We start from the raw sequence: 20,531 nt of genomic DNA on the forward strand, positions 1-20,531 counted from the left end.
ACATGTACCCAAGAAACTAATCTTTCTTATAGGAACATTTTCTGTGTAAAAGTTTTACAATTAACCTAAATGGAATTGTGTTCAGCAAATCATCGCCTTTTGACAGAGAATACATATATTCCCTGCTGTTTGTACATATCCCCACACATATACCCATGTTCTTATCTCCCCCTTTTTGCAGTTGCTACCTGACCAAACAGAAACTTCTTTATGAGTCACTGTGGTTGATTTACTAACACTTTCTGGCTAGCTGTCTCATCACTAAACTAAAAGTAGGGTGTTGACAAAAGGGAGGGATTATAAATATGAGTCCCTCAAGTGAAAGCCTCAACAGGTGATGCAGGATATAGGAGGAAGTGTGGTTGACCACAGTTGCCTCCATAGAGATCTTCCTAGAGATATATGTAGAAATGTCTCAGATAGTCTCAGTCAGGTATATTTATGATGAAAAGATAGGAGTATTGTTTATTTCTTCCCCCTCTTTGATGGTTCGGTTCTTATAGGATACGTGGAATTAAAGTTGTTTGCTTTCATAGCATGGGAATTAAAGTTATTCCTTGTTCATCTGGTGCTGATTTCCATTTTTTAGGAAATTGTAAATATTTATCCATCTATCAACCCACCCACCTTGACAGCACACCAATCTAACAGAGTTTGCAACGCTCTGGCATTATTGCAATGTGTAGCATCACACCCAGAAACCAGGTAAATACTTTGGATGAGTGTGTGGGTAGAGGTTTGTATTGAATGTGGTCCTAACTTCTGAATGATGAGAGGAGGGTCATGCAGTAGGGCGTACGTGTGTGGGTGTGGATCTTCGGGACTCTTCTTTTACTTGTTTTTTCCTCAAGAATTTCTGGTCTCTAATTCACCAGATTTTAGTGTAGTAACAATATGGTATTGTTTAACATGTTCTTTTATAATTAATTTTTTGCCTTTTCAAATTATGGTAAAATATAAAAAATGTAAAATTTATCATTTGAACCATTTTAAAGTATCCAGTTCAGTAGTATTAAATACATTCATAATGTGCCATCATCACCACCATCCATTTCCATAATTCTATTCATCCTGTAAAACTGAAACTCTATACCCATTAAACAATAACTCCCCATTCCCCTGCCCACCAGCCCCTGGCCACTACCATTCTACTTTCCATCTATGATTTTGACTATTCTGAGTACCTCATTATAAATGGAATCTTACAGTATTTGTCTTTTTGTGATTGGCTTATTTCACTCACCATAATGTCCTCAAGGTTCATCCATATTATAGCATATGTCAGAATTTCCTTCCTTTTTAAGTCTGAATAGTATTCCATTATCTCATTTACTTTTTACCCATTGGTAGCAAGGAACTTTAAAGGAGTGGTGGTCACCTCTCAGGAAAGGTCAGGCATACAGCTACTTCTCCCTCCTGAATCCATGGTAGGCGTCACTGTGCCATGCATGAGGCACAGTGCATGGCATTTAGTAGGAGTTCAGTTTGTAGTTGAACTCAGCACTTTTTTCTCACATAGTAGGCCAGATTTGGCTTCAGAATCTTTTTTAACACAGGATTTTAGGCAACCTCTGTAATAAATGAGAATTGGCATTCAAATTGAGACACTTTTGCCTTCCTGCTGTATCTGACAAATTAAGAAAGGGGAGATTCTGTTCAGGAATCTGCTTTGTGACTTTTATGGCCTTAAAGCACTTAATAGTCATTTTATTAAAGCCTTTCCTCTCTTTGTCAAGTTTTCCTTATAAAATCTGAGTGCTAGGTTGGCACTGACCTTTCGGAACTTTAGAAACATTGCTAAGAAAATTACTTTTAAGTACTTAAAAATGCAAGAGTACTTTCTTAAAAATTTTGGGTGTTGGCTCTCCTGTAAGGTATAATTATAAATTATATAAAGTAATAGACTGATTCCATATTAGTTGCTGAACATATTAGCTGCAGATTAAAATGTTTGTAGGATATTTAGTGTATCTGAAAGCTCTAACCAAAAAAGAGTATTTAAGCATAACAGATAAACCTTGATAGTGGCTGCTTTATTTTGTTGTCTTTGTTTATAAGATTTTGTCAGCTCCTACCTGTGAATATTACTGTTCACTCATACTCTAGGTGAGGGAGGGCATCTAGGAGAATCTCTTGGGCCCTTAAGTGCATTTTATGACCCATTTTTTAAAACTTGCAGTTGGATATTTTATCAGTTTTTAAAGTACTTGGTACTGATTACAGGGAAAATTGTGTGTTCTCTTAACCATTGGTCTAGGCTAGGGTTTTTCAGCCTTGACACTATTGACATTTTGGGCTGGATTAAGTCTTTGCGGTGGGAGGAGGGGGATAAGAGGGGACTGTCCTGTGCATTGTAGGATGTTTAGCAGCATCCTGGCCTCTGCCCAGTGGATGTCAATCCCTTCAGTATGACAACCAAAAATATATCCAGACATTGCCCCTGGTGGGGGGGTGCCAAATCACCCCAACTGAGAACCACTGGTCTAGACTAATGACCAGTAACAGTCTTTCCTAGCGATTCCGTGGTCAAGCAGTGTTATAAGCCTTACAGAATTAACCACCTGGGAATGTTCAGAATTTTAGAAATTAACTCTGGGCTCTGAATATGATTATTTTTTTCTTTCAGGTCAGCATTTCTTGCAGCACACATCCCACTTTTTTTGTACCCCTTTTTGCACACTGTCAGCAAAACACGTCCCTTTGAGTATCTTCGGCTAACCAGTCTTGGAGTTATTGGTAAGTTATTAGGATTGTTTTGCAAGGCTGGAATCATCATCATTCATAATAGTGGTCTTAACTTGGGTGTTTTGTCTGGTCTTTTATAGCTTTTGTTCACCAGTTATTCATTTTTGTCTTCAGGGTTGAGTCTAATAAATTAGTTTTTACTAATAAATGAATATCAGAACATTATTGCTCTTTCCAAGTACCATTCTGAGTATTGTCAATAAGGCTATAAGACCCAACATTTGGGGTTAAATTCAGTGTGTATGTAGAAATGTTTAATAATTTTAGGGAAAGTAAAGAACAAGAGTGTTAACAAAAAAAGATTATTATTACAGGAATAAGAATTTGAGTTTGTTTCTTGGTTTGATTTTCCATCTTTCTCACTTCTAAGCTGTTCTCCCATAATTCCAGGGATTTACCTTCTGTTTTACCTCGTTGAATTTTTGCATGCTCAAATTAATGTTTCCATGTACATTTATTATGGGAGATGTGTCTAAAACGCTTTTTACTCAAGAAAATAATATATCAGCTATTTCAGATCTTAGACTCCTAGGTAGTAAAATCTTTAGATTTGTGAAATGTGAATACATTCAAGAAGATTTCTTTCCTAAATTGCCCTTCCTTTTTTCTGTGTCTTTTTCTCATAGTTTTTGCTCAACATACTAACCAAATATAAGAACATCAGTTATACAAACTTTGTTTCGTTTGGTTATTATTTTTATGTTGAAGCTGTGTTCACATCCTTACGTTTATAAACCATGAATCAGGAAGTATAATTTAAAAGTTTGGTATTTCTCAGAAACATTTTATTCTACTTTTAAGGAGTAACAGTTATCTCATACTCCAAATGAATGTTATTGTTTTTTACATCTTCTCCCAAGTGGTACTCTAATTAGAAACATTTTTCCCAATATATTCTTTCCAGCTTGTAAGATATAAAAACATCTCGTGTAGGATTTCAAACATCAGCATGATTCCAGCCAAAAGAAAACACTTGTATTCACTCTTCTAGTTCAAATCATCCTACTTCTGCTATTTATTTTACTACTGTGGTTGGATGATACATTTATGTGTTAGGGTAAATGTTGACAGTGGTGGGGGGTGGAAACAGTACTTGGACGGTATTAAGCCAGTTGTCTACCCTTGCATATATTTTTAGAAACTCAGTTTCTCCCAAGTCATTGAGAGAACAAGCAGAAGGTGAATGTTTGGGCCTAGACTTTTTCCTGCAGTTCAAGGGTTATCAGACAAGTTTGAATATAAATGAAGTGATACATAACACAGATTAGAAAATATTTGAAACTGAGTAAAAGTAAAAATACAACATATCAAAATTTGTAGGATGCAGCTTAAAGCAGGGCTTAGAGGGAAATTTGTAGCATTAAATGCTTATACTAGAAAGAAAGGGATGTCTTCAATCAGTGAGCTAAGCTTTTCTTTAAGAAACTAGAAAAAGGAGCAAATTAAACCAGAGCAAAAGGAAGGAAATAATAAAGACTAGATATCAATGAAAATGTGAAAAGAAAATCAATACATAAAATCAGTGAAACCGAAAGCAGGGTTTTTTTGTTTTGTTTTGTTTTGTTTTGAGATGTAATTGACATATAACATTGTATTTGTTTCTGGTATACAACATGATTTGGTGTATGTATATATTGCAAAATGATCAGTACAGTAAGTTTAGTTAACATCCATCATCACACATAGACAACATTGTTTTTCCTTGTGATGAGAACTTTTAACGATCTCTAACTTTTTAAGATTTCTCTTAGAAGTTTTCAAACATACAATACTGTATTGTTACTGTGGTCACCATGCTGTACATTATACCCCTGGGACTTATTTATCTTATAACTGGAAGTTTATACCTTTTAACCACCTTCACCCATTTCATCCACCCCAATTTTTTATTGAAAAAAATTCAATAAAATTAATAAACCTCTATCCAGACTGAGAAAAAAAAGAGAAGACACAAGTTACAAACATCATAAATGAAAGGGGGTGCATTGTAAAAGACTCTACAGACAGTTAAAAGGATAATAAGGTAATACTGCTAATAACTCTTTGTCCATAAATTTGACAACCTAGGTGAAATGCACAAATTCTTTGAAAAATACGGTCTGGCAGAGTGCACTCAAAAAAAAAAAAAAAGATAAGCTGAATAGTTTTTGTAGTTAAAAACCTTCCAACATAGAAAACTCTAGGCCCAGATGGTTTCAACTGCTTAATTCTACCAAAAACTTAAAGAAGAAATAATACAAATTCTGTTAAAAATTTTCCATAACATGGAGAGGAGGCTTCTCAACTCTTGGTGAGGGCAGCATTACTCTGATAATAAAAACAGAAAAAGAAGTAAGAAGACTATAGGCCAGTATCCCTCATGAACACAGATGCAGAAATTCTCAACAAAATGGTCACAAATCAAATCCAACAACATGTAAAAAGGATCATAATGACCGTGTGGGTTTTATCCCAGGAAGTCATTCTGGTTCAGCTTTCAAAAATCAGCCATTATGATTGACTGTATCCACAGACTAAAGATGAAAAATCATGTGATCTTTTCTGTAGTTTAGAAAAACAGCCTTTGACAGAATTCAGTATCCAGTCATGATAAAAACTCCAGCAAAGTAGGAGTAGAGGGGAACTTTCTCAACCTGATAAAGTACAAAAACAAAAACAAAACCCTACAGTTAAGATCATAGTTAATGTGAAAAACTGAATGTTGTCCCCCTAAGATTGAAAACAAGGCAAGGATGTTCATTCTCACCAGTCTTATTCATTCTCATCCCGATATCCTTACTGGTGCAATAAGGCAAGAGAAAAAAAATAAAGGACATACAAATTAGAAAGGAAAAAATAAAATACTGGCTACATTTTATAACTATAAATGGAGTATAATCTTTAAAAATAGTGAATCACTATATTGTATACCTGTAACTTGTACAGTATTGTACAGAAACTATACTTCAATAAAAATTTTTTTTAAAAAAAGAAAACTGTATCACACACAACATGATTAACTGCATTGAAAAGTCTTGAAGAATCTACAGAAAAAAGCTACTAGAACTAGTGAATTTAACAAGGTTGTAGGATATAGAGTTAGTATACAAAAATCAATTACATTTTTGTGTGCTTGCACTAAACAGAAATTGAAATTTCACCAAAACATGTGAAAAACTTGGGTGTAAGTCTTACAAAATATGTGCAAAGTCTATAGCTAAAAACTGTAAAACAAGGACAAAAGAAATCAAAACCTAAATAAATGCAGATACACCATATTCATCAATTGGTTTATCGTTAAGATGTCGTTCTCCCCCAGATGATATATAGATTTAGAGCAATTCTAACAAAATCCCAGTAGGATTTTTTTTATTGAAATTGACAAGGTGATCCTAAAATTTTATCTGGAAAGACAAATGAACTAGAATATGCATTTTTTAAAAAGAAGGATAAAGTTGGAAGACATATACTACCTGATTTCCAGACCTACTGGAAAACTACAGAGTCAAGACAGTGTGGTATTGGAGAAAAGATAGACTTGTAGAGCAGAATGGAGAGTACAGAGATAGACCCACACAATTATGGTCAATTGGATTTTTGACAAAGCTGCAAAGAGAATTTAGTGAAGAAAGGATAGTCTTTTTCAATAAATCGTGCTGGAACAATTGGATATCCATATGTAAAGCAATGAACCATGATCTATACCTTGTACTCTATACAAAATTAACAAAATGGATTTTAGACCTACATGTAAAAAATCTAAGTGAGATAATAATCTGACATCTGCAGCAGGCCATGTTAGTAAATTATGGTATGTGCTGTTTAGAGATGTAGCATTTGTAGATTGTCAGTTCTGGTTAAAGTAAATGATATTACTCTCTCCTGAAGTGATTGACTTTAGTTATTACAGGTCCAGTTAACTAAGGCCTTTCATATAAAAGCTAGTGATGCGTTGGGCAGCTCAGGGAACAGTCATTTGTTTAATGGGACTCTGCCTCCCTATATGCAGAATGGAGAGGCTATCAGTGAACTGTGTCTGTCACCCGGTCAGTGCTGTAAGTTTAGAAACCAACAGAGTAATAGAATTGGGATGAATTTTAGAAATCATTGGTCCAATTCTTATTTTATAAAGAAACAGAGGCTTGCAAGGGGAAGGTAACTTTGTCAAACTTAGGTAAACTAGTTGTGGAACCAGAATTGGAATCCAGGTGTGTGTGTTTCTTGTTTAGGTATGCCCTACAGTGTTTGTGCTCTTCGGGAAAAGAAGGGCAATTAAATAACCAGGAAGTAATGTTTGTTTATGCCTATTGTGAAGTAGGATTCAGACTGACATCGTTTCTTTGCTACCTGGGAATGTGCTTTAATACTGATGTAGAATTCTTTTCTCTTACCTAAGATATATGGAGAAGAGATGGTGATATTATTGTATGAATGCCTACCAAGAGTGATAGAAAAATTATTTAGATAGCTAAACTGATACTAACTATATGATAGACCAAACTTGGTACCTGATCTTTTAGTGTTGACTGATAACAGTCAACCTGTGCTTTTCTTCCTTTTTTTTTTTTGTTTCTTAAACAAGGGTATGAATCTGATTCTCTGACATATAAACCACAGTTTGTGTTGTATGTTAAGTTCCACAACTAGCTGGATGAACAATTCTAGTTGGAAACCCTGACTCTGAAATAATTTTGTTTGTCCATATTTTCTTTAGGGGCCCTGGTGAAAACAGATGAGCAGGAAGTAATCAACTTTTTACTGACAACAGAAATTATCCCTTTGTGTTTGCGCATTATGGAATCTGGAAGTGAACTTTCTAAAACGGTGTGTGTTTTTATCTTAGATTCTATATTGTTGACTCTTGGGCTACTTCTTCATGGTTATCATTTTCTGCCTCCCTTCAGGTTTTTTGAAACTTTCATGAATGTTTTTTCTCTTTTAAATAAAAATTGTTATATAATGATGATTTTAAAACCCAGACCCGTCAGAAGAATATCATGTTAAAACACTAAATTTCTCCTTTTCATCTGAACCCACTTCTCACTACACAGGTGTATTATTCCAGACATTTTTTTTATGCATAATCAAGTGTATATATACTTGAGCTTCTGCCTACTTTGCACTTTAACCATGGATGATAATGTGACTGGTATAAATTCTTACCTCTATTTTCCCTCTCAGAACTCCATTGCCATAGCCCTGTTGTCTTCTGGTATTGAATGTTGTAGTGAAATCTTGGGTTAGCCTAATATTTTCCTTTCATTGGTGAACTTGCTTTTTCTGTGTGGTATCTATTAGCTTCTTTTATAATTTTTAAGTTCATTTGATAATTTTTTTTTTCTTTTGGCTGCGCTGGGTCTTCGTTGCTGTGCGCAGCCTTTCTCTAGTTGTGGCGAGTAGGGGCTACTCCTCGTTGCACTGTGTGGGCTTCTCCTTGTGGTGGCTTCTCTTGTTGTGGAGCATGGGCTCTAGGTGTGCGGGCTTCAGTAGTTGTGGCACGTGAGCTCAGTAGTTGTGGCTCATGGGCTCTAGAGCACAGGCTTAGTAGTTGTGGCGCACGGGCTTAGTTGCCCTGCAGCATGTGGGATCTTCCCAGACCAGGAATTGAACCTATGTCCCCTGTGTTGGCAGGTGGATTCTTAACCACTGGACCACCAGGGAAGTCCATCATTTGATAATCTTATATCAGATTTTTTTTCTGGAAGAGCATACTCTTTGTGTCTCTTTTTTGGTTAATTTTATAGTTTTCCCTTTGATTTGTTTTGGCCTCTTGCTTCAGCAACATCAGTTACGCTGTATTGTCTGTTTTTCAAATATATATTTTTTCCCTCTCTACTTTCTATCTTTAATTTCATATCATGATTTTTCTCAAGGCTACTTTTCCATGTTGCTGACTATTTTTAGCAATATCTTACCTCTGCTTCCAAAGTATGTCTAGTCACATTGACTGGACTTGTCACTCTAATTTTTAATTCGGTAAATACTTATTGCTGAGTTGGATGTAAGCAGATGTAATGATTTAAATTTTTTTTGTTTTGAATACACAATACAAATAAAGTAAAAATTCAAATGCTACTACAAACGGGTATACAAACAAATGTAAGTCTCCTACCTTAGCCTCAGTTCTTCTCCCCAGTGGTAACCAGTATTACTATTTTCTTGTACAATCCTTCCAGAAATATTCTGTGTATACATGTAGCAGTTTAATTTTGTATTAAGTTTTTTCCTCTAGTCTCTGCCTCTCATTTCTCATGTCCTTTCAGCTCTTCTTTGAATTTTTTATGTTCTTTGAATTTTTTAAAATGTTTTTTAAAGTCCACATTCTCTTCAATTTCCTTGAAAATGCAGATAAGTATTACTTGTTACCCCTGTGTAGGGTATGTCTCTATAAAAGTTTCCCTGTGGGCATCTTTTTATCCAAGATTGCCACTTGTTTAAAAATAATGGATGGAAAGAGATGTTATGAGCTGAAGTTGGCAGCTTTTAAGTCAAGTATTTTACCTCTGAATACTTTTCCACCCAGCCTGCCATCTAGGGTGTGTGTGTTAGGGAGGATTTAAACCTCTGTCTTCAATTTTCTACTAACACACAAAGAATAAGTGACATGTGATCTATGTTCATGCTTTTCTTTCTTTCTTTTTTTTAAAATAGATTTATTTATTTATTTATTTATTTCTGGCTGCATTGAGTCTTCGTTGCTGTGCGCGGGCTTTCTCTAGTTGCAGTGAGCAGGGGCTACCCTTTGTTGCAGTGCACGGGCTTCTCATTGCAGTGGCTTCTCTTGTTGTGGAGCACGGGCTCTAGGTGCGCAGGCTTCAGTAGCTGTGGCGTGCAGGCTTCAGTAGTTGTGGCTCATGGGCTCTAGAGCGCAGGCTCAGTAGTTGTGGCTCCCGGGCTTAGTTGCTCCGCGGCATGTGGGATCTTCCGGACCAGGGCTCGAACCCGTGTCCCCTGCATGGCAGGCGGATTCTTAACCACTGCGTCACCAGGGAAGTCCCTATTCATGCTTTTCTTCTCTAATTTCTTCCTTAATTTTATTCCTTTTGTTAATTTCCGTGGCTTTCCGGGACTGGATTGGAATGGTTACAACTGTATTCTGTCATTTTTTATTCATAGTTGCCTGTGAATAGGTTTTTTTCAAGTTGGCTTCTTATGGCTGGGACAGAAAAAGATTCATTTCTTCTTTAGTGACATTTCTTCCAGGAGCCCCCATCCTAATGATCCCTCCCCTATTTACATTCCTTGCCCATTACTAGAATTAATTCATCCTTGATGTGTAGATGTTCCCATTGACCTTTATGCTTCAACTAGAATACTTCTCCTATCCTACGTTTTATGGTTTGTAGTCGCTTCCTGGCAAGTCTTTCTTCTTTTGCTCCATGCAAGCAGACACCTTGTTGTGTTCACTTTTTATGTACAATGCTTAGTCAAACGCCTTGCCATAGTAGGCACCCAGTAAAGCAGAGGTTCTCAGTCAGAGCTGTGTGGCATGATCACCTGTGAAGTGTTTTTGTTTCTTTGGTTTGTTATTGGTTTTTTTTTTTTGGGGGGGGTGTGTTGGGTCTTAGTTGCGGCACACAGGATCTTTCATTGCAGCGAGCGGGCTTCTCTCTAGTTGTGGCACGTGGGCTCAGTAGTGGCGGCACCTGGGGTTAGTTGCCCCGCGGCATGTGGGATCTTAGTTCCCCGACCAGGGATCGAACCCACATCCCCTGCATTGGAAGGTGGATTCTTAACCACTGGACCACCAGAGAAGTCCCTGTGAAGTGTTTTAAAACATCAATGTCCAGGTCCCATATCTGACCTACTGAACCATTCTGCAGGGTGATAAAGTATGGACATTTGTGTTTTTTAAAAAATCCCCCTGGGTGAGTGTATAGTATAAGTTATTTTGGAAAGCTGTTATTTTGGAAAGCTGTTTGGCAGTATCCACTATAAACATAAACCTACCCTATCACCCAAGAATATATACCCAAGAAAAATGAGCTCTCGGGAATTCCCTGGCGGGCCAGTGGTTAGGACTGACTCCACGCTTTCACTGCCAAGGGCCCCGGTTCGATCTCTGGGCAGAGAACTAAGATCCCACAAGCCACACAGCACGGCAAAAAAAAAAAAAAGCTCTCATGGGCATCAAAACATATATAGGAGTATTTATAGCATTTTTACTCATGAAGGATAAATTGTAGTATAGTTACAAAATAAACTACACAATAGTTAAGAAGCATGAACTGCTGATACATGCAATGTGGCTGATGTTATGTCAAGTGAAACAAGCCAGATATATATGAGTTCATACCATATGACTCATATATGTATGTGAAATTCAAGAACGGGCAAGAACAGTCAGTGAGGATAAATCAGAATAGTGATTACCTCTCAGGGAAGGATATTGACTGGGAAAAGGCACAAGGGAATCTTCTGGGGTGCTGGAAATGTTCTGTATTTTATTTTATTTTGAATTTTTATTTTATTTCATTTTTATTGAAATATAGTTGATTTACAATGTTGTGTTAGTTTCGGGTGTACCACAAAGTGATTTTTTTTTTCTTTCTTTTTTTACATTCTCTTCCATTATAGGTTATTACAAAATATTGAGTGTAGTTCCCTGTGCTATACAGTTGGTCCTTGTTGGTTAGCTATTTTATATATAATATTTTGTATGTGTTAATCCCAACCTCCTAATGTTCTGTATTTTAATCTGGTTGTGGTTCACAGATGTGTAGGAGGTAAAAATTAATCAAGATACACTTAAGATTAGTGCACTTTACACATTTTACTGTGTATATGTTGTATTAGTTTCTTATTGCTGCTATAACAGATTGCCACAGGCTTGGTGGCTTAAAACACCACAGATTTATTCTCTTACAGTTCTGGAAGCCAGCAACCGTAAATCAGTTTAACCAAGCTAAAGTCAGGGTGCCAGTAAGGGCAGCATTCCCTCTGGAAGCTCTAGGAGAGAGTCCCTTTCCTTGACTTTTCCAGCTTTTAGAATTGCATTTCTTGGCTCACTGCCCCCTCTTCCATCTTCAAAGCCAGCCGTGTAGCATGTTCAGATCTCTCTCTGCTTCTGTCACATCACCTTCTCCTCTATTGTCAAATCTCCCTCCACTTTCCTCTTATAAGGACACTTGTGATGATTATATTTAGGGCCCACCTGGATAATCCAAGATGATTAATCTTCCCCTAAGATTCTTAACTTAATCACATCTGTAAAGTCCCTTTTGCCATATAAAGTAGCATCCCCAGGGTTTGGTGATTAGGACCTAGATATCTTTGGGGGCCATTATTTAGCCAACCACAATGTTATACCCCAGTAAAATAGTAAAATAAAACAAACAATTCCCACAGTTGATTCTGAGGAGCAGCTGAGGAAGAGAATTATTATAATAATCATTTGACTTGAATTAAACTAGTATTTTTTTAATCCCATCTATGTAAGAGTTAATGAGCTTAAAGTGAGAATATTCTTTATTACTGTTGGAACAATTTTCGAAGGGAGGCTTAAAAATCTTATTTTCTTTAAGATCTTTTAAGAATAAGAAAAGCTTTACCTAACTCATTCGGAGGAGATGAGGCATAGCTGAATTGCTAAAATCATCTTGGCCCATGGAAAAGGGAAGAGACTCTGTGTTTAACTAGGTTTGGATCTCAACTCTGTGAATTAGTAGCTTTGTCACTTGGGACCTTAACCTGGCAAGTTATTGATTAACAGTTATACCTGGCACATAGTAGGTGTTCAGTAACTGAGACAGTCTCTCTGTTTTTAAGACTCTGATAATTACCTACCTTTTATGTAAAATGAGAATAACAATGGTACCTACCTCATAGGTTTGTTGTGAAAATAAGATAAGGCATGTTATGGCTTAAGGAAAAATTCCAGCACATAGTAAATGTTCAATATGGTAATATTTATTAATTTTTTTGTACTATGCATGTCTCGTCAAGTAAGTTATATAGAATGCAAGGGTATTTGCTTAGTTTTCTGCTTATGGTTATTCCTGGGAGAAGAGTAGACAGTTGGAAGACAAGTCTGAGCAACGTTTTGGACTCCTTAATTTTGTTTTACTCCAGGTTGCCACATTTATCCTCCAGAAGATCCTCTTAGATGACACTGGTTTGGCTTATATATGTCAGACATATGAGCGTTTCTCCCATGTTGCCATGATCTTGGTGAGTTCTTTCATTTGCCTTCTTTGTAACTGCTTCTGATCACACAGCTTAGTCGCTTTGCAGTCGACACTGAGCTGCTTCAGTCTCCCAACTAGAAATAACAACTGTAAATCTTGTATAACAGTTCTTGCAATATCTGATCTCTGATATCAACTAGGATTATTTTGTGTTTTGTGTGTTTTTTTCCTATCCCACCTCGTTTTGGGGGAAACAGGGTAAGATGGTCCTGCAGCTATCCAAAGAGCCTTCCGCCCGTTTGTTGAAGCATGTAGTAAGATGTTACCTTCGACTCTCAGATAATCCCAGGTAAACATTTATAGGATTTATAGGACTTAAATACTCTGGTGAGTATTTCAGGGGACATACTCTGGTGAGCAGTTGCCCCATCTCATGGCATAGCTCCTATGTCTTTAGGGCAGGGAAAGGGTAAAACTATATTTAGTTTGTCTGAGACAGACCTTGATTAATTCCTTTTAAAATCTGAAGTGCTGAATTTAAAAATCCATCAGAGTTTTATCTCCCCACTGGAACTCTGTACCCTACTCTAAAATTCCGGAGAGTTCAGACAGTGAATCTTATGATACATTACTCCTGTGGTTTGAGCTTTCTGTTGCTACTCCAGGTGGTCAGAAAGAAAAGTATACTTTCAAAGGTCTCTTAAGAAAGGAACAGGCCCAGAGGGCTCTTGAATTATATTTCCAGTTCTCTTCCTGTAAAGTCCTTGAGCTAATTATTTTATCTCCCTATGTTCGTAATCTTTCTGCCAGAAATCATACATTGTAGATACAATGCATTTTAGAAATATTTGACCTTTTGCTTTGTAAATCCATAATTCATGCTGAAAGCCACTTGCTCAGATTCTGCTAAACCACATAATGGGTTGATTTCTGTGTTCTTAGGAATGAGGATAACTTGATTTAATGTGAACTCAGCCTCCTGCCACTGAGGTTATTTAAGCCCTAACTATTTCTTTGACCATTTTGTCCTGTTCTTTAGTGGTTCCTGTTTTCACCAAAGTTTGAAAATATGTTTATTTAAAACTCTCCTTGTACAAAGAAACTAGGCTGAGTACAAAAGCTATAACTTTTTTTAAAAAACAGCCTTATAAATAGTTAACATTTACCTTTTTGAGTTTTCAGATTTGACTTTTACTGGTCATATTTTAAAGTAAATGAAACATTTAAAAGTTCATCTGATAATAATGTTACCATAGTTTTGTTTTTACTGCTCATCTCTTATTAAGGGTTTTAACTATAAAACTGAAGCTGTTTTTGGAAAGACACAAATTTATATCAGTTTAAAGTTCATTAATTTATCATACTATGAGTCAGGTCATATCTCCTGTTAATGTACTGATTTTGGAATATTTCGTTTACTATCATCCATATATTTCCAACGTGAGTATTATGACAATGTTTACTGTAATAAATCAGAAAGCAGTTTGAATTGAAGTAAATTATTGCACCATTTTATTCCATTTGCTTTGTCACAAAATTCTACATTGGGGCATCGTTCTGAAAATGTTTGCAGACAACAGATCCTGGAGCAATCTGAGCCTATGCCTAACATAAGCTTTAAAGAATTTTAATGGCTTCTTAAAGTACCTTGACAGAACCATAGATTCCCAGGATTCTATGTATTTATATCTAAGAAAAGGGCTCTTCCCTGTCCCCCAGATGTGGGTTTATTTGTTTGGTCTCCCTGGTCGGTTTGTTTGTTTCTGATGTAGGGCACGTGAAGCACTCAGGCAGTGCCTCCCTGACCAGCTGAAGGACACGACCTTCGCCCAGGTGCTAAAAGATGACACCACCACTAAACGCTGGCTTGCACAACTCGTGAAGAACCTGCAAGAGGGCCAGGTCACCGATCCCCGGGGTATCCCCCTGCCCCCTCAGTGATCCTCCCCCGTCCCCTCCCACTACTCCCCCAAGTTGGGGAAGGGAGGGGAAGCCTGCGAGGAATACAGCTCAGGTTTTATTGCTGACTGGGAATAGACGACCTCAATGCTGAACTGCACTGGAGAAAAGGGGCACGGTACCCCTGCTGAGGTGTATGAGCTGCCATCAGGCTGCCTTGAGGACCTGGGCTCCCTCTGCTACTCCCAGGAAACGGGCTCCTGACACAGTGTTCTGCCACCACAGCCAAGGAGGGTGTCAACACCAGCAAATGCTGTATTTGCAGCATGCCCAAGATGACCGTGCTCCCTCACCTCTACCCAGCCACTGGCAGGGAGGGGAGACAGTGGTGACAGCAGCAGCACTCTAGGCATGGTGAACGCCTGGGACCAAGCCATGTGGCGTTTTCTTATTTTGCCTTCCCGGAAGACTCAAGATGTGTCTCTTCATCCTCTCTCTCAGTATTTGTTTACTTTGGTTTTTTGTTTTTAATCTCAGAGAGAGGTGTATTTAGTGGACACAAGCTGTAATATTCAGCAAAACTTTGTCAGTTGGTACTGTTTACAAGTCTGTTAGCTGCGTAAGCTCAATAAAAAGTTGGTCTGGGCATTACATCCCCTCTAGCAGGCCAATAGCTGCATGAGCGGTTGGGAGGAATGGGAGGCAGGGGAAGGATATAAAGCCAAAGGACAGCAGGAACCCACCGCCTGTTTCCCTTCCCTTTCCCATTCTTTTACCCCTAGTTCTGGATGCCATAAGGACCTTAACCTTGCTTTTGGCTTTAGCTGCTAACGTTTCCAAATCTCCGTGCTTTTCCCTTCTTCACTTCCCTCCTATTAAACTTAAAACAGACGTCTTAATTCATCAGGCTGTCCTGGAAGGGTATTGTATTGGGGGAGGAGAGGAGATGGTGGACGTCACCTTCAATTCAAGTCCTCAAAGATATTTTCTAGATGACTTTTAAAAGGGAGGTGTCTGTGCTTAAGATGATAGGCTACTTGATCCTATTCTTTGCCCTAGTGTGAATCTACATTTCCATCTGTCTTCATGATTGTACTTGAAGCAGTATTAGCTGAATGAGTTAATTTTATTCAGATTTAAGATAGAGGGCTGGACTCTGCTTGCTCACTTATTCCGTCTTTTTTTTTTTTTTTTTGACACATTCCCTTTTGGTCTCTGGGAATTACAGGGTTGCCACTAAAATATTTTACACTTTTTCATATTGTGTCAGAGAATCCCCCTTCCTCCTCTGGAGCTTTAGGTGACTCTATTCACAATCCAGAGGCTTGAATCTGCAGTGTAAACTGCCTTGCTTTCCCCCAATCCTTCCCCCTGCCATCACCTGCTTTCTCTCTCTCTGATCCCCATCTCCAGTCAAAGATGGGATTATTAACCCAACTAGAGAGAGACCAAGTATTTTTGGTCCACATCTCACACGATTGAAGGTGTCCCTGAATACGTTTGGGGAGGGTTTATAAGGGGCAGGCTCAGAGAAACCTTTGCAGAGGCAGTTTTGCCAACCCAAGGGCTCTTTCAAGCCGACTTTCACAAAGGGAGCTGGCTTGTTAGTTGGCTTCTGTCTCTTTAGAGCCAAGAAAGTAGTAATTAAGTAGCCTAGATGTAGGAAGGGTAGGATAAGCACTTATTCCCCTGCTTTCCAAAATGAAGAGGAGAACCAGGCCAGCTCTCACTAATCTCAAGCCTGAAGAGAAAAGGTCTTGGAGAAAGCAGAGAACAGCATGGACTGGATAAATGTCTTGACTCCCTTCAGTCCATAGTTTTGACCTGGAGAGTCCAGCTAGCGTAATCCTGATTTTTGCCAATCGCCTTCCTGCTGAGCCAAAGTTTTCTCATTCCCCCTCCTCTGGGGAAGCAGCTGAGGCCCAGGGCCTTGCTCCCTGAGAAATTCTCTTCTCCATCTTTCGGGGCATTGGCCATTGTACTGTGCCAATAGTATCTTAATTCTTGTACCATCTATTCTCAGCTGGCCTTGGACCCCATGTAGGAGTTGGGGGGAGGGGTGGAAATGGGTATTGTTCCTTGTAGTTGATCCTGATGTCGTGTGTGTATAAAGAGGACCCCTCCCCCCACCCCACATTTTCTGTGTTCCATCCTTCTCACTCCCTCAACAGGATTGAAATAAAACGTGCTTCTGTTTTTGTAACAATAATTTTTCTTTTAAACTGGAGATTTTATTTTGTCAATATCGAGGTATCTAGGCACTGTGGTCAGATGATCCTCATCAACCTTGCCTCTACCTCTGTTGAACTATACACATACACTGCCCTACCAAGAGGGCAGTGATGGTTCCTTTGTAGATAGGTCCTTTGGGAGAAGCTTACTGATGTATAAAAGCTGTTTGCGAGGCTGAGATGGTGCCCTTTTTCTGATAAAGTATCTCTTGCTGGGGCAGAACCTCACTCCTGGCTGTAGTAGCCAGAAGAGTACTAGTGTGGGAGAGACTTCTATAAATGAAGAGGTAAAGCTTGAAACATTTTATCAAAGACTTTAATATTCATTTCCTTCCAGGGTTCAAGACTTAGAGCACATCTCCAGAGTTGTTTCCATCCCTGTTCCTGTCTCTCAGTGGGACAGAGCCAACCTCTGCTTCCAGCTTCTTTTTTCCAAGGCTTGCGGGCCTTCGTTTCAGTGATGGAACAGGGCAAGGAAAGGCATTGGTAGCCTTCAGAGCTTCCTTACTAGCTATATGTATGATCCCCTTGCTCACTGTTCCTGCTGCTCAAAGGCTGGGAAAGTATGAGGGGGAGAGGGGGAATACACAAAGTTAATTGCTATCAAAAGTCCAAGGAAAACATTTAAAATAGGAAACCATAGAATGAAATGAGATTTTTCTTTCCAGAATGTTGTGGAATTTAAATTTTTTTAAAATAATACATTTATTTAAAAAGCAGATACAATAGGTAAGTTGAACACAATTAAACCTAGCTTAACTGACATATATAGAACATCGTCACTGAACCAACAGTGTACATATTTTTAATTGCAAGAAAAGCTTTTACCAAAATTGATCATAGCTGGACCATCAAGTAAGCCTCAGGAAATTTCCAAAATAATTTAAAATAATACAGTGTTCTCTGAACACAGCGGGATTAAGCTAGGGAGAAAAACAAACTGGAAAGTCCCTAACTGTCTATAAAACAAGCAGTAGAGTTCTAAATAACCCACTGGTCACAGAAAAAAAAAAAGCGCAAGGGAAATTAAAAAAAATTAACTAGTAATGGAGATATGCCATATCAAAACCTATGGTATACAGGTAAAGCACTACTTAAATATAAAACTTTAAATTCACACATTACAAGAGAAAGGCTGAAGTCAGTGATCTAAGTTTTCACGTCAAGAAACTGGGAAAGAATAGCAAATTCAAAATGTAGAAGGAAGAATGCAGAAAAAAAAAGTGAAATAGAAAACAGATGTACAATAAAGAAAATCAATGAGGCCAAAAGTCATTCCCTCAAAAACAGTAAAATTGATAAACCCATAGACTGATGAGGAAAAAAAACAACATTAGAAATGAAAAAAGAGGGGCTTCCCTGGTGGTCCAATGGTTAAGAATCTGCCTTCCAATGCAGGGATGCAGGTTCGATCCCTGGTCGGTGAACTAGATCCCTCATGCTACGGGGCAACTAAGCCCGCATGCCACAACTAGAGAGCCCACGTGCTCTGAAGCCCGTGTGCCGCAACTAAGACCTGATGCAGCCAAAAATAAATAAATAAAATATATATTTTTTTTAATGGAAAAAGGGACATCACTCATATCTTAGAGTCACCAATATCATAAACTTTTAGAAACTATAGAAAAGGGGAACAGATCTCAATTCACTTTTTTAAAAAATATATATTTATTTATTTATTTGGCTGCACCAGGTCTTAGTTGTGGCACATGGGATCTTCAGTTGCGGCATGTGGGCTCTTAGTTGTGGCATGCGGGATCTAGTTCTCTGACCAGGCATCAAACCCGGGCCCCCTGCATTGAGAGCATGGAGTCTTAACCACTGGACCACCAGGGAAGTCCCTCGATTCACTTTTGAAGCAGTATAACCCAGCCACCAAAAACTATCAAAGATATCACGAGAAAGGAAAACCAGGTGCTAATCTGTCCCGGCAACGTTAATGTAAAACTGCTAGACAAAATAAGCAAGTCAAATCTAGCGATATATAAAAATGATAATAGGTCATATCTAATTTGGGTTTACTGCAAAAATACAAGATTGATTCAACACTTGAAAACTAATGAATTCAATTCACACAACGTATAAGGAGAAAAATCAGTCTAGACAGATGCAGGAAAGAAAACTATTCAACAGCTATTCATGATTTTTAAAAACTTTGAAAACCAGAAATAGAAGGGTATATCCTTAATCTCATAAAAATCTTACATATATATGTATGTAGGTAGGTTAAATATAGGTAGGTAGGTTAATTGATTACACACAAATATATATGTGTGTGTGTGTGTAATCACTTTGACCCAAAATAAAATTTAATTATAATTTAAAGAAGTAAAATGTTTCATATTCATGAAAACAAAAAAAATTAAAAAATAAAAACCTTAATAAAAACCCTACAGTAAACCTCTCAATGATAAAATATTGAAATCATTCTCCATGAGATGGGGAATAAGATAAGGATGTCCACTATCACAACTCCGTATACCATTATACTGGTCCCAGCCAGTGTGATAAGTCAAGAAAATAAAAGAAGGTACTTCCCTGGTGGTCCAGTGGTTAAGACTGTGCTCCCAATGCAGGGGGCCTGGGTTCAATCCCTGGTCAGGGAACTAGAGCCTGCATGCTGCAACTAAAGATCCTGCATGCCATAACTAAAGATCCCTCATGCTGCAAGATCCCGCATGCCATAACTAAAGATCCTGCATGCTGCAACTAAAGATCCCACATTGCTGCAACTAAAGATCCCGCATGCTGCAACTAAGACCCAGCACAGCCAAATAAATATTTTTTTAAAAATTTAAAAATTTTTGTAATTAATAAAAGATTAAAAAAAGAAAATAAGATTATAAAGGAACAAAAAAAGTGCTGACGACATAATTGTGTATGTAGATAATCCAAAAGAATCTACAGACTCAGGATTAAGTGACTTTAACAAGGTCACAGAATACAAAGTCAATATACCGCCCCCAAAAAATCAATTATGTGTTTCTAGATACAATAAATAGGAAATGAAATTTCAAAAATATATTGTCTATAATAGGATAATAAATAGCTCGAAATGTCAATAGATATGTCACAAGATATGCAGAATCTTTACATTGAAAACAATGAAACATTCTTGAAAGAAAGACTGATAGGTGTGTGGTCAAATCATGTATAGTCAATTCACCAAATATTTTTCTTCCTTGTTATAGGTTAACTGCTGTCTGTTGGAAGCAAAGGGGAAACTTGCCTATATTCTCAGCTATTTGGAAATCTCACTGTGAAAGTTTCACAATAACTTAGTTTTATTTCTTTAAATTGTATATAAGATAACATTAGATTTGAGAAGCACTTTTAACCCTGATGAAATTTAAGGGATGACTTTACGATCTGACAATAACATAAATGAATACATTTTGAAAATTAAAAAAATTAAAATGCCTTAAATGTAAAAAAAAAAAAAAAAGAGAGAGACTGACAAAGATGAAGACATATATCGACTCCATGGATTGGAAAATAATATTGTAAGGATGACAGTTCTCTCAGATTGATCTGCTGGTGAAACTCAATT

The 20,531-nt window shown here is 37.6% G+C and overlaps 1 protein-coding gene across 1 annotated transcript in view; it reads left to right on the forward strand.

Moving 5' to 3' along the window:
• Positions 1-20,426, forward strand: part of CNOT9 (CCR4-NOT transcription complex subunit 9) — a 31,252-nt gene extending 10,826 nt beyond the window's left edge. The window contains exons 3-8 of the mRNA XM_082466112.1: positions 590-705; positions 2,627-2,736; positions 7,439-7,548; positions 12,796-12,894; positions 13,109-13,200; positions 14,624-20,426. Of these exons, the coding sequence (XP_082322238.1) occupies positions 590-705; positions 2,627-2,736; positions 7,439-7,548; positions 12,796-12,894; positions 13,109-13,200; positions 14,624-14,792 (696 nt within the window). The 3' untranslated portion in view covers positions 14,793-20,426. The remainder of the gene's footprint in view (positions 1-589; positions 706-2,626; positions 2,737-7,438; positions 7,549-12,795; positions 12,895-13,108; positions 13,201-14,623) is intronic.
• Positions 20,427-20,531: the final 105 nt, after the last annotated feature.

Source organism: Balaenoptera physalus (assembly GCF_965194825.1).
Source record: "Balaenoptera physalus genome assembly, chromosome: 6".
Lineage (NCBI taxonomy): Eukaryota > Metazoa > Chordata > Mammalia > Artiodactyla > Balaenopteridae > Balaenoptera > Balaenoptera physalus.